Source organism: Thunnus maccoyii, chromosome 9 (assembly GCF_910596095.1).
Source record: "Thunnus maccoyii chromosome 9, fThuMac1.1, whole genome shotgun sequence".
Classification (NCBI taxonomy): Eukaryota; Metazoa; Chordata; class Actinopteri; order Scombriformes; family Scombridae; genus Thunnus; species Thunnus maccoyii.
Window position 1 is genome coordinate 9,861,986 of NC_056541.1, and position 23,669 is coordinate 9,885,654.

General features: G+C 39.5%; 1 protein-coding gene across 2 annotated transcripts in view; it reads right to left on the minus strand.

The window, feature by feature from the left end:
• Nucleotides 1–23,669, minus strand: part of jak2b (Janus kinase 2b) — a 28,286-nt gene that overhangs the window by 1,268 nt on the left and 3,349 nt on the right. Inside the window, exons 2-23 of one of the 2 annotated variants that reach the window (XM_042421603.1) lie at nt 23,076–23,312; nt 22,314–22,437; nt 22,078–22,195; nt 18,449–18,594; nt 16,586–16,877; nt 15,350–15,469; nt 14,967–15,124; nt 14,203–14,314; nt 10,202–10,388; nt 9,102–9,226; nt 8,814–8,948; nt 8,099–8,186; nt 6,748–6,875; nt 6,453–6,591; nt 5,491–5,642; nt 5,105–5,255; nt 4,455–4,591; nt 3,415–3,604; nt 2,873–2,997; nt 2,600–2,772; nt 2,174–2,291; nt 670–783 (exon numbers count right to left, since the gene is read on the minus strand). In XM_042421603.1, coding sequence (XP_042277537.1) covers nt 670–783; nt 2,174–2,291; nt 2,600–2,772; nt 2,873–2,997; nt 3,415–3,604; nt 4,455–4,591; nt 5,105–5,255; nt 5,491–5,642; nt 6,453–6,591; nt 6,748–6,875; nt 8,099–8,186; nt 8,814–8,948; nt 9,102–9,226; nt 10,202–10,388; nt 14,203–14,314; nt 14,967–15,124; nt 15,350–15,469; nt 16,586–16,877; nt 18,449–18,594; nt 22,078–22,195; nt 22,314–22,437; nt 23,076–23,298 — 3,255 coding nt within the window. In that variant the 5' untranslated portion in view covers nt 23,299–23,312. Of the gene's footprint in view, nt 1–669; nt 784–2,173; nt 2,292–2,599; nt 2,773–2,872; nt 2,998–3,414; nt 3,605–4,454; nt 4,592–5,104; nt 5,256–5,490; nt 5,643–6,452; nt 6,592–6,747; nt 6,876–8,098; nt 8,187–8,813; nt 8,949–9,101; nt 9,227–10,201; nt 10,389–14,202; nt 14,315–14,405; nt 14,895–14,966; nt 15,125–15,349; nt 15,470–16,585; nt 16,878–18,448; nt 18,595–22,077; nt 22,196–22,313; nt 22,438–23,075; nt 23,313–23,669 lie in introns of those variants that run through there. The other variant, XM_042421604.1, reaches the window with a different exon arrangement.

The window sequence follows — 23,669 nt, forward strand, 5'->3', positions numbered from 1 at the left end:
AGTTAGTTGGACATGGACAATACAGATAAACATTGTTACACAGAAAGAAGCAACGCAACAAATGTTGCTAATTTACAGCCCACGTCCCTGGTTAGCTTTTTTAATTCAGATTAAAACAGCTAAACAAACGAATGGCTAACAAGACTAAAGAGTCTACAACCATGCTCGCAGCTCTGTCAGGCTAAATGTCAGCATGCTAACATGCTCACTATGACAATTTATTCAGCAGGTATAATGTTTACCATTGTCACTATTAGTTTAGCAGGTTAGCATGCTAACTTTGGCTAATTAGCACTAAACAGTAAAGTACAGCTGTGGCTGATGTGAATGTTATCAGTTTTGCAGGTGTTTGGTAATAAACCAAAGAACTGATCAAAATTCTCCTCATCCTCTGGGGACCATGAACATCCGTACAAAATTTCATGTCATCTACCCAAGTTGTAGAGATACTTTAGTCTGGACTGAACATATAAACAGACTGTGTCCATGTATATGCATGTGTGTGTCTGTGTGTGGAATGCATTGCACATGTGTACGCACTCACGTATGCAGTAGATGTGTGTATGAGTTTAAGTGTAATATATGTATACATTATGTAAGTGTACATGTATGTGACAAGTGGATCCCTTTTGTAGCTCTCATAGAGCAAACAGTAGTAGATGTTCCTACCTCTGTGGGACACCCCAGAGGTTGAGGCAGCCTGCTGCCTGATTTGAGGAGCTCGATGAGATGGTAGACGATCAACTGTCCCTGCTTATCGTTCCCCATCATAGACATGAAAACCTGAGGAGGAAAGTGACGGACAAGATTTAAAAGGTTTCTATCAAATTCAGATAGAACAAAAAGATCCTTATAGATAATAGGAGTGATTTCCAAATTCAAGAGTACTAGTGTCCCAACTACTTGAGCAATGACTGACATGAACAGAGAAATGCTACTATTGTCAAAATATCAAACTATGGTATGACCTCCATGAGTGAGTTTGTCATTTGTCAGGTGTGGTATGTAGAAGCATGTACAATTTAGATGTCAACATGATTGACTGCATTGCAAACATACATGACACACACTATATTACTGGTTCAGGTGGTCAGCAGTTTACATCAGTGGAAGCTGTTAAATGTCAGAAAGTATTTAGCGGTGTAAGTAAGTGGTAGCCTCGTTTTTCTACACACTTTGATATATGATGGTTCAAGCAGAGGAGGCAGTAAAAAACCTCTTCCCCTGGAGCGGCTGACTGCTGTCAGGGTTTGTTTGCTCCTTTTTTACAGAACATGAACTACTGATTAACTACATGAACTGCCTGTAAAATGTTGACAGGTTGGAATGTCTGTTCCTTCTGGTTAAGTTACAGACAGGAGACGAATTAAAGGAAAAAGCAACATAAAGTGTCTTAGTAAAGAGTTGGGCCACCATGTGCTGCCAGAACAGCTTTAATGCAGCTTAGCATTGATTCTACAAGTCAAGATACAAGATATTCCCTCATTCGGTGTTTTGATGATGGTGGTGGAGAGCGCTGTCTAACATGTCAGTCCAAAATCTCCCATAGGTGTTCATTTAGGTTGAGATCTGGTGACTGTGAAGGCCATAGAATATGATTCACATCATTTTCATACTCATCAAACCATTCAGTGACCCCTCGTGCCCTATGAATTGGGTCACTGTCATCCTGGAAGAGACCACTCCCATCAGGATAGAAATGTTTTATCATAGGATAAAGCTGATCACTCAGAACAACTTTGTATTGATTTGCAGTGACTCTTCCCTCTAAGGGGGCAAGTGGACCCAAACCATGCCAGCAAAATGCCCCCTAAAGCATAACAGAGCCACTGGATCCCCTCACTGTAGGGATCAAGCATCCAGGCCTGTACCGTTCCAGACCAAATTCTTGAGTGTTTTGAAAGAATCATAGAGACAGAGATGCCGCTTCCATGAATTTGTCTCTCAAGAGTTGTTTCACTACAGTCTCACATTAAAAGAAGAATAAAATAAGGACAGAGTGATGAGAAAACAATGTAGGATGGCAAATGGAACAACAAATGTGCTTAAATTGTTTTTTGTTGTAGCAATTAAAACCACAGATAACCCTGAAGCACTTAGGAGAGATTGGATAATGCAACATTTTTAAAATAATCTTTGCACAGTGAAAGACAGAGTGTGTGTTATCACTTACTGCAGGAGGGCTGCAGTTCTTGTCGCTGTGGGTGAGGAGCTCATAAAGCACCACTCCAAAGCTCCAGACATCTGATGCCACAGAGAACTTGCTCTCAGTCAGAGACTCGGGGGCATACCTATAAAGTAATACATTTGTTACTGCCTGTTTCAGTTCTGCTGGACAAGATGACTTCACAATTTCTCACAGGAATTATTAATATTACTGAATTATGTGTTAGCTGCAACAGAGTAACATTAAAACACTGCAAAATGTCGATTCTGAGAATTAAAAAAAATCTGAAAATGTGCACAAATTTTTAAAATAAAACACTTCTTTAGTATCAGCAGTTGGTGCAGCATCATGAGGAGAGAGAAAAACTTCTGCTACAGACAGAACAAAACATCACAGAGCGGTAAATATAGACAGTATATAATAATGTCTGACCAGAATATGGGGCTTTCTCCTGGCTCTTTGACCTTGTAGTACTCTTTGTCCTGAGGCAGAACTTTGGTGAGGCCAAAATCCCCGATCTTCACCCTCAGCTCACTCTCCACAAGGATGTTTCGTGTTGCCAGGTCTCTGTGGATATACCGCTTACTTGACAGGTACTCCATACCCTGTGCAAGCAAACAAACAAACAAAAAATAGTTGCATCAGTAACCCCGGTGGTCAGTAGCTCCCGAGAGTGTGTGACAGAAGCTGGACAGACTTCAGTACCTTGCAGATCTGAGAAGTGTAATGCATGAGCTTCTTGTGGTCGATCCTCTCCTTGTTTTTCATGAGGTAATCGCGCAGACTTCCAAACGGCAGATATTCCATGATGAGACGGAGATTACGTCGTCCTGAGAGAAACGACAGCAACAACAAAAAAAAACTACTGAACTTACAGATTTCATTGATTCATTGATCAGACAACTCATAAGTGTATTATCCTCATTCGTCGATATTAAGGGTGATGCTGAGCAGAGTGATACTGTGATACCAACACGATTTTGTTTGATGTAGTTGGTTTATAGTAACATATGGAGAGATACAATGATGACAAGGGTGGATGCTCACCAACACACACAAAAAAAATCTTTATACTACAGTAATATATGGTTCAAAGGTACTTATTACCATATTTAAGTATACATAGTGAGATTTATGAGCTCGCTGGACATCCTTTGAAAACCTGGTCATTAAGTCATACTCAAATTTATTGCAGTTGCTGTCTGTTGGTTTATGGTAAACTAGAGTGACGCCATAAATCACCGTACCTGCACTGTAGCACACGCCTTTGTACTTGACGATGTTCTCATGCTGGAGAGATTTCAGGATCTCGATCTCTCGCTCAAAGTCTCGTATGTGCTCCGCGGTGCTGTGCTGGAGTTTCTTCACGGCGACGACCTCTCCCGTGTTGTCTTGAAGTGGGTCATACCGACACATCTCCACACTGCCAAAGTTTCCCTGAAACAGAAAACCAACTTGAGTGAGATGTCTTTTTTTTTTTTTTTTAACTCCTAGTTTGATTTATGTCACTCCATCTGCAAATGAGTAAACGGCTGAAGGCCAAATGGCCAAAGAAAATGTCAGGATCTAAGTTATTTGTTTACTATGTAATAATCAATTCATCAAGATCTGGATATAATACCCATAATGCCTCTCATATGAAGATTAAGATCAACCTAATAATGATCAACCTAACTACATCATGGCACAAAAACTGCCTGGGTTTCTGGTTCAATCTCTTGTGAGGAAATCCACACTAAACATGGATTCATTTATGTATGAATGTACTCATTTACGGCTGCAACTGCTGATGATTTTCATTATTGATTCATCCGATGATTATCTTCTTGATTCATTGTTTTGTCTATGAAATGTTAAAAATAGAGGCCACGGTAATGTCTTCAGTTTGCTTGTTTTGCTTGACTTAGAGCCTATAATGTTAAAATATTCAATATAAAGTCATAAACGACAAGGAAAGACAGCAAATTGTCACATTTGAGAAGCTGGAACAAGAGATTATTTGACATTATTGCTTGAAAAATGACTGAAATGATGAATTGCTTATCAAAAAAGTTGCCTTTTAATGTTCTGTCGATTGACTAATTGATTTATTGTTGCAGCTCTAATTCAGAGTATATCAGATAAAAAACATTTAGCAATTGGCACTGAAGCACCATATTGAAAAAGACTTTGACTCATGACGAAAAATCGGACAAAGGAATTGCAAAAGGAAGAGGGGTCCCAAGTCTTATCTTATCAACATGGGTTGACCTCCACTTAAAAGCTCAGATGTCACACTTCCTCGTACCTTGCCCAGCTGCTGTAAGAATATGAGGTGTCTCTCTTCAAACTGAGCCGGCTCCTGACTCTCAAAACCCCCGCTCGTCCAGCCAGAGCCCACCGTCCTGTTTGGCAGGATGTCGCTGTCCACAATCAACTCATAGTCTGGGGACACGAAGACAAAAATCATGTATATTCAAGCCCAAAAACGAGGTAAATCAACATATACTGAGATAATTAAAGTCACTTCTGAGGTTGTTTCAGCATTTTCTGACAAGCTGAACTCGACTTTCCATCACTGGTCTCCCTGCTTCAGTGTTTGTGTGAAGTTAATCTAATCAAATCTTAGATAAGAAAATTAATTTAATCTTTATGTGATTAGTTAAGAAATTGGTCTAACTTTCGGTAAGAAGACAATCACATTTCCTGAAATGATCACTATCCCTTCTTCATTCCTCACCTCATTGCCATTAGGAGCTGATGCTGACCTAATTAAGACAGAAGTAGAGACTCTCTTTTCACCGACATGTTTCCGAAGACACTATGATGAATGTGTGTGGTCACAGTGTGTGTGTGTGTGATATTTGAGATTCTACACTGGTGTGACCTACATTCCCTACATTGTGACACTAATAGGAGCAGTTTGGCTGCCCGGCTCGGTGAAATGTATAACCCCACCTGGTGTGAAGAGGCTGTGGAGGTCACGGATGACAGCGCGAAATGTGGGCCTGAATGTGGGCTCGTAGTCCATGCAGCTGGTAATCAGATTAGCCAGCTCGGTCCACTTTGGTGCAGGAAGCTGGTGGTGGTCCTCGTAGAACAGGCTTTTCTGTAACACACAATCGTAGGTTAAGAGTAGCTGTGTGGATGGAGAATGGACACAGATGGATAAAATGATGTTTTATAATATAAGATAATAAGCATACAGTATACAAGCTACGTAATGACAAAACATTTCAGCTAACGTGTAGAATCTCACTGCACTGCACTGTTTTCTCTGAGAGTTGGAATTGGAAACTTGTTATCTCACTCCAGGTCACTTGGGTCGTACCACGTGGCCCTACCTTGGAGTTGTCCAGTGTTGCTAAAGGTCTCTCCCCACCACTGCAGATCTCCCATAGTGTGGTGCCAAAGCTCCATTTGTCTCCAGCCAGGCTCAGGTTGGCAGGGTCCTTGATGCACTCAGGGGGCACCCAGGGGATTCTTTCAATTAAGACTGATCGCAAATAAAAACATTTAATCAGCTGCAGTTTAAGTGATTTTCTAATTTCAGTTAAATAACTAATTTTAAGGGAAGATTTCAGTTGATGAATGAACTCTCTGCACTTCACTTGGCACCTTTTTCCAGCTAGCAAAGAAGAGAATCCAGTGTTGCATAACAAACTCTCCTTTATCATAATAGTGTACTAGTGACTTACAACTTAATTTATCTGAAAAATAAGTATTTTTCCTTTAACTAAGCATCAAACAAAATTGAGTAATCCAGTGCAAGGTGGATGCAAACAGGTATTATCTCAATCACAGCCTTGTTAAATGGCTAACTGCTGCCCCCTTCTGATAGAATAAGTGTATTACTTTACAGTAGTTAAAGGATGGGTTCACAATTTTTCAAGTCTGTCTTAAAACAACAGTCAGGAGCCCAAATGAACACTGAAATAGGTTTTTCTTGCCGTAATAATTCCTCCTCTTCATACCGGCCATAAGAAGATCCCTTCATCAGCTAATATGAAACTTCAGTCGTCCAAATTAGTCAAATCAAGTAGATATCTTTCAACGTTACAGTCCTTTTAGTGGTTAAGCCTCATATAAGTGTCAGATAAACATTTAAATGCATTTTTGCATAAAATGACTGTGTGGACACACTGTGGATTTGAAGGGGATCTTTTAATAGCCAGTATGAACAGGAGGAATGATTAGAGCGAGGAAAACCTCTTTCACTGTTCATATGGACAATTGACTGTTGTTTTAAGACAGACTTGAAAAACTGTGAACTTGTCCTTTAAGCGGAAGATGGATATCAACTCACTGTCTTTAGGCAGGACAGTGATGCTGATGCCAGGGTCGCTCAGCTTAATGAAGGGAGTGTTCCCAGCCCTCCGGTCCTCCTCTCTGATCAGGAGAACGTTTTTAGCGCAGACATTCCCATGGACAAGATGCTTTTCCTCCTGCGGGTTAAGAAATAGAGAGTCAAGCAGTAGCACTAAGAGAACAATCAGGCAATCGTTTTTTTTAATCATAATTTGTGTATCAGCCTTTATGAGAACTCTCTTAACTTTTGCAGTAGCTATAAAAAAACACAACCGCTTTACTCAGATTCGTACCAGAAAGTTCATGGCCCAGGCCAGCTGCTTAGCCACCTCCAGCTTCCACAGGATGTTTATCGAATTCTTGTTCTTCTTCAAATAGGTGTCCAATGAGCCGAACTTCACATACTCCTGCACCATGATGTCTGAAAGAAAGCATTTTTCATTTGTTTTTGTGATCAATTATATATTATAAAAATAAAGAGATACAAAACAATGAAGGTGACCTGGAGGGATGTAACAAATACAAAATACAAATGACTTATTCCCGTAACTCTGCCCAGCAAGTTAAAAAAAGACTATTGTGAATTTTGCAATCACAACCCAAGTCTTAAACATGTCAATTTCACGTCATCCTACATAATGTTATTACCCTTATGAGCCACTTGGGAAAAGAAGAGAGTAGGAATTGTGTATATTTCACAAAAACTATCAGAAAAAACAATTCATTTGTTTTGTTCACTTTCCCTCAACAAACCTCATGTATGTTTGATGAGGTTACTGATCTGTGGCAGCCAACCCAGAGACAGGTGTTTTCTGTGCCCTTTTCATATTTTTCCCCCACTTTTTCAGTTTGGAAAAGCATAAAGAGGGAAAAAAAGTTGTGGTGCGCTTGTTTGATCACATTTAAAATTGTCTATTGACGGCAAAGACTAGCATCTGCGGCCCCCTTTACAATATGTTCTCTTCAATATCTTGTCTTTGCTTCACATTCATTTCATCTGACAGCTAACACTGACAGCTGCAGCAGTCTGGTTAAATAATATCCTAAAATGTACATTGGAATCTCCAAAAATTAAACTGATAAATCTCTTCTATGTTTGTCCAGTAAACTTCCAAATAAGAAAAGATGATGAAAATTGCTTTGCCACTAGTTTCTTTTCTTTCTTTTTTTTTGAAGTTTTGGGACATTTCAGGGTGGATTTTTCCATCATTCATGAATGCTATTCATAAATGCTAACTCTGAGCAGTACAGACATGTGCAGGACAGCCTAGACAGATGCCTGCAGTACAGAAGTCTTGTGAGGTGAGGAGGGAGATGGGCAGGTATAAGAGCTTCTGGGGCAGGGTATTGTAATCCTCCTAAGAATAGCCGACCACAGCCCACGGTTTAATTATGGCTCAGAGCCTCAGGGTAATAGAGGCTGGTTAAGATTATCGTGAAGCATGGCAGGCTCTTGACATCATTAGAACATAATGACATAAGTTTATAATGCCTGTCAAATGAATGTACTGCATGTGCATTGAGTGTGTGTGTGTGTGTGTGTCAGATCCTTTTCTATCCATCTCACTGTAAGGACAAATGAGGACATATGCTTATGCGTCGAGTGTGTGTGTGTGTGTCTCTCTTTCTCTAAGTCTGACTTACTTTCTTCTCCGCAGACACATACGCCATAGTTAAGGATCAGGTGCTTATTGGACAATTGGCTCATCATGCTGGCTGCTTCAAAGAAAGACTGTGGGACAGAAAAAGAGACGGAAGACCACAATGTTTATGTGTCAGTGACAATAAAGATCTCTATTATTTTCCTGATTCATTGTTCTGTCTCTAAAATGTCAGAAAATAGCGGAAAATCATTTCCCAGACCCCAAAGCGACTTCAAATCCCTTAGTTTATCTGATCAACAGTCCAAAACCCAAAGATATTCAGTTTACTATCATGAGACAAAGAAAAGCAGCATATCCCTGAATTTAAGAGCTGAAGCCAGTGAATATTTGGCATTTTCCTTGAAAAATGAGTAAAATGATTAATCAATTATCAAAGTATGTGACGGTTAATTTTTCTGTCAGTTTATCGATTAATAGACTAATCATTTGAGATAGTGTGATCCACCAAAAAAAAAAGAAGAGAGTAGACTAAATTGCAGCTGCCTGAATTTACCAGCAGTCAGTTATTTCTCAATGCATGCACTGTAAGTAAATATGTAAAACTGTTCATAATAAAAAACACAGCAAGAACTCTTCCAGCTTGTGTGTCCTGATGAAGACAATGCAGCTTTAACCTTCAATAGCTTACTTTTTTGTATTTTTACCAATATCTACTTTGTGTCTTTATGTCCCTACACAGCTTTAAATCTAAACACCTCAGAGTAGTTCCTGTGGGCCTGGTCCAGGACTTTCATGACAACTTCGGTTTGGTGTACGAGTCCATAGTCTCCCAGCTCTTTGCGGACCCCTTTGAAGATCTTGGTAAATGTCCCTTGACCTAGACTCTCCATCTGAAAGGAAAATCATCATTGCAGGTTTAATTTTTAAAGACAATACATTTGCTGCAACATAATTATGCAGAATCTAATGTGCATTAATGTAAAGAGCTGTCGGATAGAGGAGGAAATACAAACACATGACAGCCCCGAATATGCAAAACGTACAAATTCCAGATCTTCTTTCTTGATCTTGTGAAACACCATTTGGCTGATGTTGCGTCGATGTAATGAAGGTGATATAGGCACTTCTGAGCCCTTGTTGCTCCTGCATACCAGGAGGCAGGACTTTTCTGTTGGTGGGAAAAAAGAAAATCATATAAAAAACATATCTTAAACAAGCTGAAAATTACAGTTTCCCGAAATTGAAAGCGATCAAAGTTAGAAACCAACTGACAGGGAAACTTGAGAAATAATTATGTGAGTCAGACGTGGATTACATAACATTTTGAAACTGCATTTCTTTGTTACTGGTTTCATGGGAAATGGAGCCACCACGTTATTAAAAACTGCAGCTCTCATCAGCTCTGGTTTAATTACCAAAGCACAAGGACTGAGACACCTCTGAGTCATCCTGGTTGTTAGTCTGCTCTCTGTGCATCCCAATTCAGAAAATGAATGCTCTCCGTCACTATTTGTGACTGGCCAGAGTGTACTTTAAAATTCAATAATTAAGAAGCTAACGACCATCAAATCAGGGTGCATTAGATAACTTGTGCAGGGGGTCGTTGATTCCTTATTTGAGTACAAAGTTTCTTAGCAGGAGTACAAATGCTGTCTTTGTATTCAGCAGTATCTGAAAAACAATACAGCTAGAGACCCAAAAACCAGCCTGATCTGCCAAGATTCACTGCTGTGTTGGAGATTCTGATACCCACATTTGATAGAGAAGCCCAGTGTGTAAACTAGTATCCTGTGTGCTTACAAATGACTGGATAAATAGGGATTAAAGGGATGTTTCCCTCTTAGGATATTGAACATGTTTCATTCATCACTCCAGCAATTCACATAGTAAACAGCACAAAATCTCTTCCTCAACTCATTTTCCTATACGCTTCTTGGAGTACAGTTGTCCGCCCCTTCTGTGTATGCATTTTAACATGGCATCTCTGGCAAACCTTTCTATTTTTAAAACATGTAACCTACTATATTATCATTAATCCTGCAGTATATAATGGTTGGATTTTTAGCACACACATAGCTTTTATTAATGTCAACTAATCTCGTAAAACCATATCCTGGATAAATCCAGATTTTGTTAGTTTTACCTTTGGATTTAGGTGGACAGCACTTGCTGAATTGGAAAATGATGCTGTCAGAGCGCACAGTTTCCTTTTGGTAGCAGCTGAGTAGTTCCTGCAGGCTGCTGAAGTTTCTTTTGGTTCCACTGAGGTTAAACTCCCCGCTGGCAGACCTTGTTATTTGACAGTGCTTGTATTCTACAGCATCATACACCTAGCAGACACACAGAGGAAGGCAGACAGTGGAAACAGATACAGTTTAAGCTTCAGTCATGGAATCGACAGTTATACAACAACAGCTAAAGTCTGATTCGGAGTGTGACATCTAGTCTAGGTGGTTTATAATTCTACAGTGAAAACACTTGAGGTTTGAATTAAAAGAAGCTTTTTAAAAATTCATTAACTTACAAAGCAAGTAACCTTTTATAGTACAGGTTGCTGCTCAACCTGTACGACCAAACTGGCATGACTTAACTGTATCCAAAGCAGGTCCTTCAGTCATGGACCAACACCATGGTATGTAAAACTCAAATGGCCTGTGTTGGTGTCTGTGTTAGTGGTAGTGTTTTTTCCTCTCAACCCAGTTAATTTAGCTAGATTCTTCATTACTGCGGCTAATTACCTGCCGTACATTTAAACTTGAACTAGTTCCACTCAAACACTCATAGCTATCTCCTTCTTTTAGCGACTTCCTCACTAATCCTACAGTTGTTTACACGCTATTCACATCTGCTAGTTACTTTAGCTTATCAGTTAACAATAGCTTCTCACTCTCCTGCTCTCTCTTGCTCAGTGCGTCTTACGTTTAGCTGTTCTTCTGCCTCTTTTAGTGATAAAAGTACATGTAATAAATGTAGTTTATTTGTCGTGTTGGAGGCGAGGCTCAGTGAATTAGAAGCATGGCTCCGCACCACGGAAACCCAATAATCAACCCGAAACCAAAACTTAATTATAACTCATTCGAAAGCCTTGTCCTTAGTCATTCACACCCAACCTGGAAAACTTTACAGCTAATTCTATTTGTCATAGCGTACCGTCCTCCTGGCCTGTACTTTATCAGAATTCTCGCTTTTTATCAAATTTTGTCCTTAGTACAGATAAAGTAATTATTGTAGGTGTTTTTAATATTCATGTAGACATTGATGATGATAGCCTTAGCACTGTATTTATTATTGGACTCAATTAGCTTCTCTCAGAGTGTAACTAAACCAACTCACTGTTTTAACCACAATCTCGACCTTGTTCTGGCATATGGCATCGAAATTGAACATTTAATTTAACAGGATCCTCTTATCAGACCATTATTTAATAACTTTTGAATTCCTATTACTGGACTAAAGAGGAGTTTTTCCTTGCCACTGTTGCCAAGTGCTTGCTCATGGGGAAATGTCAGGTCTCTGTAAAATAACAAGTACAGTCTAGACCTACTCTGTGTGAATAGCGCCCTGAGATAACTTCTGTTGTGATTTGGCGCTATACAAATAAAATGGACTTGACTGGACTACACGCCATTAGGCAAAAATGTCCTCACTAGACGTCTATCTGATAGTGCTGTAGCTAAATTTAAGGAAGTGATTCCATCAGCACTAAATTTAATGCCATGTCTCAATACAACAGAGGATTCTTATGCTAACTTTTTCCCTACCAAATTGATCATCTTGTTGATAGTGCTGCATGCTCACTGTGAATGACACTTGACTCTATTGCCCCTCTAAAAGAACAAGATGATAAACTAAAAGAGGTTAGCTCCATGGTATAACTCCCAAACCAGCAAATTAAAGCAAACATTGCGAAAACTTGAAAGGATATGGCGTTCTACCAAAATGGAAGAATCTTGCTTAATCTGGCAAGATAGTCTTAAAACATATAGGAAGGCCCTCTGTAATGCCATAGTCGCTTATTACTCATCATTAATAGCAAAAACAGCCCTAGGTTCCTTTTCAGGACTTTTGCCGGGCTGACAAAGAGTCATAACTCTATTGATCCATGTATTACTACAGCTCTCAGTAGTATTACATTGTATTCATGGTATTCATAGTAATTCATCACCTCCTGCCCTCAACTGGCATCAATTTATCCTCAAACACAGGAACCTTAGAAATAGCTGTAAAACTTGATATATATTTAGACTATTTTTCTCCAATCGACCTTCCCAAACTAACTTCAACGATTTCTTCATCTAAACCATCAACCTGTTTTTTAGACCCCATCGCAACTAGGTCTTAAAGTCTTACCCTTAGTTAGCACTTCTTTACTAGATATAATCAATCTGTCTTTAGTAACAGGCTATGTACCGCAGTCCTTTAAAGTAGCTGTAATTAAACCTCTTCTTAAAAAGCCTATTCTTGATCCAGGTGTTTTAACCAATCATAGACCTATATCTAACCTTCGCTTCTCTCAAAGATCCTTGAGAAAGCAGTCCCCAATCAGTTGTGTGACTTTCTACATAACAATAGTTTATTTGAGGATTTTGAGTCAGGATTTAGAGTGAACCAGAGCACACAGCCAGCACTTGTGAAAGTTACAAATTACCTCCTAATTGCATCGGACAATGGACTTCTCTCGGTGCTTGTCTTGTTAGATCTTAGTGCTGCACTTGACACCATTGACCATCATCCTATTACAGATATTGGAACATTTAATTGGCATTAAAGGAACCACACTAAGCTGGTTCAAGTCCTGTTTATCCGATCGATTTCAATTTGTACATGTTAACGATGAATCCTCCATGCACACAAAAGTTAAACACGAGTTCCACAAGGCTCTGTGCTTGGACCAATACTATTCACCTCATATACTCAATGCTTCCTTTAGGTGAAATTAGGAAACACTCCATAAACTTTCATTAACTTTTATGCAGATGATACCAAATAGTATTTATGAATCCAATCAGTTAACTAAACTCCAAGCGTACCTTGAAGACATAAAAACCTGGATGACCTGCAATTTTCTGCTACTTAACTCAAACAAAACTGAAGTTATTGTGCTTGGCCCTACACCTTAGAAACACATTATCTAATTATATAGCTACTCTAGATGGCATTGCCCTGGCCTCCAGCACCACCGTAAGGAATCTGGGAGTTATTTTTGATCAGGATATGTCCTTCAGCTCCCAGAGTAAAACAAGTTTCAAGAACTGCTTTTTTCCACCTACATTGCAAAAACCAGACACATCTTGTCTCAAAAAGATGCAGAAAAACTAGTCCATGCATTTGTTACCTCTAGGCTGGATTATTGCACTTTCTTATTATCAGGCTGTCCTAACAAGTCTCTAAAGACTCTCCAGCTGGTCCAGAATGCAGCTGCACATGTACTGGCAAAAACTAGTAAAAGAGATCATATTTCTCTCATATTAGCTTCCCTGCACTGGCTCACTGTAAAATCCAGGATAGAGTTTAAAATCCTTCTCCTTGCCAACAAAGCCCTTAATGGTCAAACACCATCATATCTTAAAGAGCTCATAGTACCCTATTACCCCACTAGAACACTGTGCTGTGTTTAAATGAGGTGTTTTTGTTAGTTTGAGTGTGGCCATAATCTTGTTTACTGATTTTTTGATCAGATATTTCCTGATTTGAATAATAATCTGTAATCTTGAAGGTTATTTGTTACAACACTATGGATGATAACAAACACTGATGAATGAGAGAAGTTTGATGTGTGTAAAATGTGTAGAAAAATCTTTTCAGATATATTTCCAGTGAGTTTTGTTGAAATGGGTATGCTCTGCTGCAGCGCTTGGGAAGAATAAAGTTCTTTGACTTAAATTCCAATGATACCCAGTTCTACTTGACAGAGTTGCTGAAGGGACAGGAATTCCTACAAAGCTTGCCTACATGATGCACTTTCCTCACTTGCAGCTTGTCTTCAGTCCCACACACTAAATGTATTTAGCTAATAGAGATGAGTACATACTCCTGTCATTTTGCCTGTGTTGCTACATTTAACATTTTGCATCTATATTACATCTCCTCCTCTCCTCTTTTCTCCTGACACTCAAATAACTTCCACGAGTGAGTGTTACCTACCTCAACAGGGAAAGTCAGAAAATACTTGTTGAAGTCCTTTGGGCTACATCTTAAAATGTACAACCCACGCTTGTTTCCACACTTCTGAAGCCAGTTGGTTGCAAACTCCATTCTGCAACAACAAACATGCAGCACAAAACAAATGAATACTGAGAGTTACCGCTGATTATTGCCTCTATCTCAGAAGAGAAATGCAGAATTACCTGCTTGGATAGGTTGTAAACACCATCCACCTGACCTGACCTGAGAACTGCTTGAGAATTTTGGCAGCAGTTTGAAAATATATAAATGATGTATCATATTCTTCCTGTAGAACATTAAATAGTGGCAATTTTCATCGCTACCAACACAGAGGTGATTGGTGTAGTTCAGCTGTTAACATGGAAAACAACAGAATTAGGAGTGTAAGAAATGTAGAGAAAATAATTTGCAGCTGTGCAAACTTTCATTCGTTTTTGTGCCTGTCTGCAAAGGGAGGGTGACTGTTCGCCAGCTTTAGAAAGTTGCGAAACTTAAGTGACGCAGCCACAAATTCAAGGAATCATTTGTTAGCTTGTCAGTAAAATGAGGCGGTGGAGTAACCACAAATTAGGAAACCAAGCAGTTTCTAGAACATAGTTTAGAACTAGGCTACATGGGCTGTATTCAAATTAATTTAATTAAATGATGTTAGCTCTTATTCATTCCACTGTGAAGATCTGAAAAACACTGAAGACGTTACAGCCCTTACTGATGCTTTTGGTCAAATAAAAATTTTCACTCACGAGACAGGCCCATGGCAATGAGAGGCAATAGCCTCCACGAGCCTAGGAGGCGCAACTTCTTTACAAAGGTAGTGATGTGCGTCTGTAGTCAGCCGATAGTAGCCGTCAATGAGGGATACAAAGGAAAGAGCTTCAGACAGGCTGGGAAACTCCAGCTCCTGAAATATATAGAAAAAACACAACAGAATACATCAGCTGCACTTAAACATAGACAAGTGCTTATTAATCTTTTCTTACAGCTGTGATGTTTTTCTGCTTTTACAGCCACTCTGGGAAATAAATTGGAAACTGAAAGTGACAGGTCAATTTTGCAATATATCAAAAAAGTAGTTTCTTTGCTTGGTTATAACTGACTAAAGACAGAGGTTCAAAAGTGAAATTACCAGGTTCTTGCCATCTTGCTTGCTGATAGTGACCACCCGGGTCTCTGCAGCGCCCTCCTTGCTGGCTTGTTTGATGCTGATGTCAGTGACATCAGGAAAGTCACACAAGGTCTGCAGCTCCTGGCCGAACAGCATAATTAAAAGGACTTTTATATTTATTACCAATAATTCACCCAAATAGATCAAAACCAACAAGGAATTTATGTTACAAACAAGTATCGCCTGTGTAGCGACAGATATAGCCTGATACATCTCAGGCCTCATAGTCACAGAACTCAACTGTCATCCGAAAAAAGGAACAAACAAACACAAAAAACCCCCCAAAACATACTGTTGAATTGTGTAACAAATTCCACAAGCACACATTTGACACACTGCACACACTCAGGGAAAAAAATTCAGTGTTTCTATGTGTTGTCTCTACCTTTCCTTAGCTCTTAAAAGGGAAACTTCTGTATTTTTCAACCTAGACCCTATTTTCCTATCTTTTTGTGTCCAAGTGACTAATGGGGACAAGAATTTTTGTATTTGGTCCAGTATTGAATGAGAGCGCTGCAGCCGTGAAACCAAACCTCACTCAAGGAGGGGTCTCCTTCTGAAATCCCACAAGAGTTGAGTTGTAGTTGAAATCAGCTAAATATGTCATCAGTCATGACAGAGAGGAGTGCTGAGGGGGAGTTTTTTTGTGCTGGAGTACAGAAAGCATAGCTCAGTGTTATCTAAAAGATTTTCAAAGTCATGGCTGAACAACAACTCAACTCTCGTTAGATATCAGAACAAGACTTCTCCTTGAGTGAGACTTGGTTAGACACAATTCAAGCGAAAGGTAGAGAAAAACATTTTATTTCTCTGTAGGGTCCTTTCCGTTTCTGTCAGACACTTATAATAACAATCTGAGCCTGTCAGTGACAAAAACAAGGACTTTTAGCAGACATACATTGACGGGGTGCTATTACATTGCAGCCAATTTTGCTGCTGCAGCGCTCTTGCTCAATACTGGACTGGTTTCAAAAACTGTTGTCCCCATTAGTCACTTACACACGAAATGACAGGAAAATAGGGTCCAGGTTGAAAAATATAGAAGTTTCTTTTGAAGCTTTTGTGATTTCGATTTGGATAATTTCAGGGTGACAAATGTCTGTCTGTCAGTCACCTGGGAACTAAAGATTTCAAGAGTTGCACTCCTTTTTTATAGCTCATATAGCTATAACACATAACAGCTCTAATGGTACCAACCTGGTCAGAATCCTTCAATTTTTCACGACACCACTGGATACCAGTGTCTGCTGCCACCAGGATGATGAGCTGTCCGCTGGACGGTTCCTTGACCTGGAACGTCTCTGTGTAGAAGGCCTTCTCCAGGGACTCCATGCTAATGAGGTACTTGAGCTTGAGGTCGCGAGCTGTGGTGCGGCACTGACTGAACTGCTGGATGAAGCGCTTGAAACGGAAGCGGATACGCTTACGTGTCAAGAAGTTGCAATCCTGGATCTGAGCTCTCATGTCCTTCGGCAAGAAGGACTTATAGCTGGAGGTAAGCAAGAGGAAAAAAACTATTTTATGTATCAGCATAAATCCTATTGTCTAAATATATTCTGTGTCTTTCATATGTTTAAAAAAAACTACCTGTCACATGTATTGTTATTAAAGAAAGGATTTTTTTCCTTTGAAATATGTCAATATCATTTCGATTCTGTTTTACACACATAATAAAATTGATGTACAGTACATATTAGGAGTCTGAACATCAAAGTTGCGCACTTGTACATTTTTGCTTGCCGGATAAAAATAAATTAAAGCTTCAACTAACACTGGGCTACTCAGTAAGGCTGGGTCTCAAACCACAATATTCTTCAGGTTCAAAGAGTACTGGAATATGAAGAGGAGGGCCTTGTACACAGCTGCAGCGAAGGTCAGAAATATATGAGCTCTGCAGGATGTCAGGGAGCATCAGTGGCAGGACACAGAGGGCAACTATGGCAAGGTTTAGGTGGAGAGTGCTTTACGAGTAACAAAAAGATCAGGGGATCTGCAGTGGAGGGTGCTTCATGCGGCCCTGGCGATTATTTTTTTCTGTCCTAAATAGATAAGAATATGAGTAATGGCTGTCCTTTTCTGTAATTTACCTGAGACTGTAGTACATGTGTTCACTGAATGTAACTGTGTCACTTGTTCTTGCCCTGCTGTATGTGCTATGTGGAAAAATTGGGGTTTTTTTTGTGGGGCTGTTCATTCTGGGACCATTGTGTTCTGTGAAAAACAAAATAAAAAGTGTGCTGATGAAGTTTCTGTATGGACAGGCTACTTGTTTCACAAGGAGGAATAAAGTGAAGGACTGTGCGCCAGTAGACCCGGTTATGTTGAGGGGGCTGGTCTCTGTGCGCCTCAGAGCTGAATAAGCTTATTATAGTCTGGTAAATTATATTATTGGGTTTCAGAGGGTCTGGTGTATAGACGGGGCTGCTTGTACTGCGGGGGAGAAGGGTCTCTGTATATGTATCTGAATGTGAAGACTCGATGTCACGTTTTTGTATTTTTGTTTATAATTAGGTATGCTGGTCCTCTTAGAAGGAATGCTGCGGTACAGGGCTGCTGCCGCTGTGTGTGTGTATGCATGTGTGAGTGAGAGGGGTGTGTGTGTGTATTCGAGGCGTGATTGGTGGATGGCGTAGGGGGTGTCTGTGAGGTGTAATTTTTTTTATTCGACGGGTTTGGATAGGAGCTGTATGTGGTTCTTTTTTTTTATTAAAGGATGTTAAAAGTCAAAAAGTACTGGAATTGAGATAAAGTGCACACAGTATCAAAAACTGTCCTGAAAGTTGGCATTGCTTGCTTTGTCACATTCTAAGTCTTGTTTACTTATTACTTGATCAGATATTTCAGTTCTATTACAGCTGTTTTACTAAGAAAACATTTACACACTGGTGTGTTTAAGAAGTTTGGCTCGTTCGTAGAGTAGACTTTCCTTTTCTTTTGTTTGATTTGTTCATGAAGACGAGCGTGACTATCAGGGACAACAAGGAGGAGACTGAAGACTGTACTGTATATGATTCAAAGCATCTGGATATCTTAAAACATAACTAGTTATTTAGGTGATACCTTATAGTGTGGTAGATGTCCAGCGGTGACATCTGTCTCTCCTTGGCTGTTCTCGTCATGTCTAAGACAGCCATACCGAGGCACTCTTCCTGTGTCTCGTGGGAGTTGGGGATCTTTACTGAACCATTGACAAAATCATTCCTCCACTACACGAAAAGAAGAAAGTAGTACAGCAGGTGTTACTACTGCAGCTTAAACCATCTCATCATTGTCCATTTAATCCAATTTCTTTGAACTTGCAAGAACATTGTTATTCAGACCCTGGAGTGGACAAAACAACAGCAACAAGACTCATGAAAAAGTGTTTCTCAGGACTCTTTCAGACACCCACGTCTTTATGTGCAATATGCAGTTTTACATGTTGGTCTCATGTCTGAATAAGCACCTGAGTCACTTTTATGTTTAAGTCACAATGGCAGTCTTTGAGTCTGAACCTGGTAACATTTCATTAGAGCTGCAACGATTAGTTGATCGAAAGGAAATTAATCTGCAACCATTTTGATAATTGATGAACCTTTAAGTTTTTTTTCCCCCCAAACAAAAACACCAACCATTTGATAGTTTTAAGTTCTCAAATTTGAGAACTTGCTGCTTTTTTAGGTCTTACATGAGAGCAAATTGAATATTTTTGGGTTTTGGACATTTTTCACTGTTTTCTGATGTTTTAATGACTAAAGGATCAATCAAGAAAACAATCAGCAGCTTAGTCGATAGTGAAAATAATCATTAGTTGCAGTCCTACACTTTATAAAGCTTGTGAAAGCACAGGGTTTACATAAAGCAAACAGAAATCTTTCTACAAATGTCCACTGTCAGAATTTTGAACATAAGCAGCATGGGGGGAGCGTCCCTTGCACTAATGTGGGTTTATTAATTAAATAAAGTTTTACAATTCATCACTGAGCAGCCTGTGAGAAGACAGAGTACAAGATATTTATGGCTGAACCGCAAAAAGCCGTCACTTTAATAGCTAGATGAAGACAGCAATGTTGCATACTCCGTGTTTAAAAAGCATTGCAGTCTTGCTTCCATGCAAACTATGGTGTGGGTTGTCTTTGTCGTGAATCCATAACAGGTGATGAGGTGACACCTGATGAAATGAAATACTATATAAATGTATAATCTGCTGATCATCCTGTTCCCTTTCAAAACCTCTGTGTTATCTCTGATTCTTCTTCTTATTATTTGCCCGCTGTTTATTTATGACTCTATGGCTCACATCCCACTACTTCTTCATCATCATCATCATCATCATGGCCACAAGGGTAGATAAATAACGGCTTGGAGAACAGTTGGGTACAGGATGACCTGTTGTCAATCACTGGAACAAACTCTGTTTTGATATTCCCCTGTATGTAGCAGAATGACAGCTCATGACACCTGAACTTTGGTAACTCTTGTTTGGATTGTAATAAGTCAGTGTGAACTCTAAACAGACTCTAACTACAAAGTGATGGTGGGTGTTTTTATTAATTAATTAATTTTTTTGTTTTGTTTTGGTCCAAATCAAGGCAAACCGGCTACAGTTGTGAAAACCTTAGATGACAACCATTGAGAGATGGGAACATTGTATTATTTACCTATATCCACCAAAAAAACTTAAGGAGAAGACCTTTATTATTTTAGCTGATATTATGCTTCACTTGTGTGTAAAACCCGCCCACTACTAAACAAAAAAGGAAATTTAATCTAATTACTACAAATCCTATCATCTATCTTTGTCCTTTAAAAACAGGACTTAAGATTTATTTTGTTGTTTGTACAGTATTAACGTCAAACTGGTGAATGCTGAGACACACTTCCCTTTGCGAGTCATAATAGCCTCTCTTTATCACTGACGCAGAAGCTCGGCTCTAGATTAAACCGCGAGGAATTTACAGTATCCTTCACAAAGCAACAACACAACATCTGTCCGCAGTGAAAGTGAGCATGTGTAATGGTTCAATGGCTGCAAACACACAGTGCGTTACACCACTCAAATGACCCCCGCGGTGGTGTTTCCCCTCTCCCTTTTAGGCTTTTCCCGAGCCACCGGGGCAGATTTCCCCAGGCATAATTCCACATAATCCTTTAGTTCACCCGGAGTTCACCTCTAGTCATATTACTGGCTCGGTTAACTATGGACTTACCTATACCGTACTCTTCCTTTCTATTGCAATTTGGTTTATATACACATCATCTCTTGACTTGTGGCATGCGAGACTGAAAACCCATCTGTAAAATTCAACTTTTCTCAAACAGATATTTTATTTTTAATGATGTGTGGAAGGAAAAGAAAAAAAACTGTTATTACAACTCTGCTTTCTATTTCCCAAAACACAAAGACAAATACTCAAGCAGCCAATAAATGTACTTACTGTTTGGGTACTCCATTCGAACACACAAAACCACACATATTTCAATATAAGACCTAAGTTTGGTCTACCGGCCACGATGGAGAAGCTCTGCAGTTGTGTCAGGCAGTACTGAAGTAGTAGTACTGTGGCATCTGTAGACAAATTAACCTGCTTGGTAACACTGGGGCAAAAATGTACAGTGGGCTCTTACTTATCCTTCCTGTGGCTCTTTGTCGCCACTAATATTCAGCGCAGTCAATGTAACATGTTGAACAGCTCATATTTTTGAACAATATGGTGCTGAAAATGACAAGAACCTTAACACTACTTTTGGACAGAGGGCCCCTCTACATGACAAAGCTTCAAGACAAGATAACAGTGCAGGGCCTCTTTTAAGATCCTTATCATTTGTGCAAACACTGTGCATGTGCTGGTGGACTTAATTGTTTCGGACAAGGACAGGGACCTTACAGCAAACAATGACATTTTTGGACAATGGCTCACTGCACTGACCCTGGTATGATCTGTCAAGCACAGAAAAACTGTGTGTGTACAATTCTGTCTGGTTTAATTTCGGGAATTTAATTCAGGTGCTGATTTGTGCAGGCTGTTAGTTCCTAAACTGCTCACAGAGTTCACTCTTGCATGAGAGATATAGCTGCAGTCACACAGCACAGTTGGTAGCGCCATTTGCTCAAATGAGCAGCCCTCTTTGTTTACGGCATGGACCACAGACTGAGAGCGGGCTGAGAATCTCTTTACCGTAGACAGCCAACACCACATTAGGGCATTCATTGATTAATCTTGATAATAATATCAGAGAATAGTAAAAAAATGCTTGTTTTAATTTCCCTGAGTCAAAGGTGACATCTTCATCAGTTCAACCAACAGTTCAAAACCCCCAAATAACCAGTTTACTATCATGTATGACCAAAAAAAGCATTTAATCATCGCATTTTAGAAACAGAAACCAGCTAATTTTTGGCATTTTTGCAATTACTGAAACGATTACTCAAAAATTGAAATAGTTGCTGATTAATTAATTAATCAACTAATTGATTTATCGACTAATTTTTGCAGCTCAACCAAACACACAAGCAAAAAAGCAAATAAAAAGTACCAGTTTAATGGTTTGTTACCTCTCTATATTAAAATGCTTTCAATAAATCTGAAATATGAAGTGTGACCTAACAACATGCTATTGAAGATTTCTCTTAACTGACCTCCATATAAAGCATTCATTTCTAACCACTATATTTAATAAAGAGAGTGGTTGTATGAAGAGACACTTACCTGAAAGAAGAGGTATGACATTACAAAATCATCAAGAACAGGACTTTCTGATCCTTTGGCGACTCCGTATCGATAAGCCCGGGATGCTCCACCACTGTACCAGCCAGGGAAATAATACCTGCAGTAAACAGCAAAGAACCAAAATGCAGTGAGGATATTTAACGTTCTCCTGCAGAGATTTCAGTCTGTGAAAGATACACGAGATATAAAGCAGGAGCAAAGATAATGTACGCTACCTTATTCTGAAAAACACGTCTTCTGATGCTGACTCATCGAGCTGAAAGATGTGGTTGGGTGAGAACCACAAGTGGTCTCGCTCTCTGAAGAGACCAAAAAGGCTGCAGTACAGAGGTGAGATACCTACAGCAGACAAAGAATGAGAAACCACGTTATGTAACATTATAACCACATTATGTTCTTCAAAGTTAAGTTGCTCTGTATAAATTAAACACACGAACAAATCGCAGTATTCCTGTAGAAACTGTGTTCATTTAAAGGCAGCTCTCAGGAGCACATGATAGATTATACGTCAGGGCACATATTAGAAAACTATCTGTTTCTAGTGTCAACACAGGTGAACATCAGGTCAATAAAGATTGTCTAAAATGTCAGTTGTGTTTGGCTTATCATCAAACACATAACATGCTATTTTAACAACATGCAGGTGAGCCTGGGCCTTCCCCTCTCCATGGGCCAGCTCAGTGTATTAGTAGACTCATACTTTTATTGACTCTTAAATTGTAACTCTGGCAAAAAAAAAAATCATGAACCAAAGCAAAGTTACCAAAGTTTTGCAAAGTAAAGAAAGTCAGACCAGACAGACTGTAAACAAAGCATGGAGATGATTGAACAAACTAACAATTTTTCTGCTGATCTCTGATAGGTTTCACTGTGGGCTCTTGATAACCTTATCTTAGGACCTATGTCCTGAGTTGATTCATGAGCAAAGCACATGAATGGGGGTGCTTCACGCAGGCTTACAAAGCTCGAATACTCACTGCACGCCTTGGCTGCATCTATACACAGCTCCTCAGCCACATAGTCCCCAGGTGGGTAGCTGAGAAAACTGCAGTCGGCCACTCCCTGGCTGCCGTGATAGAAATGAAGCCTAAGAACAGCAGCGACCGGTCTTGTGTCTGGAGATTCCCGATGGGCGGTCCCATTTTGGTGCACCGCGGGGCATGAGTCAGTCACTGTGTCCATGGCTGGCAGGGAGGCCATCAACAGTGTGCAACCTTCAATCAGTGAAATGCAAAAATGTCAGCGGAAAGAATGACGATTTCTTTTGTTAGTAAAGTGTGATGAATTTAATATGATGATCAGCTAGGCTACATGATCTCGACTGTTGCATAAACTGTTAGCTGCAGCACAGAGGAACCATTGTCTGGGGAAAAAAGGTTATAAAATCTGTAAATCAAATTCAAAAATAGGGCTTAGAGTTATCAAAAACATTCAGGCAAGTTACACTGTAAATGGAGCCTTGACATTTTTAGCTCTGGTGCATGTAATTCTCTAATACAGGCTGGTGTTGATCAACTTTCAAATAGAGCACTTTCCATTAATTATTTACATTTAAATAGACAAAAATCTAC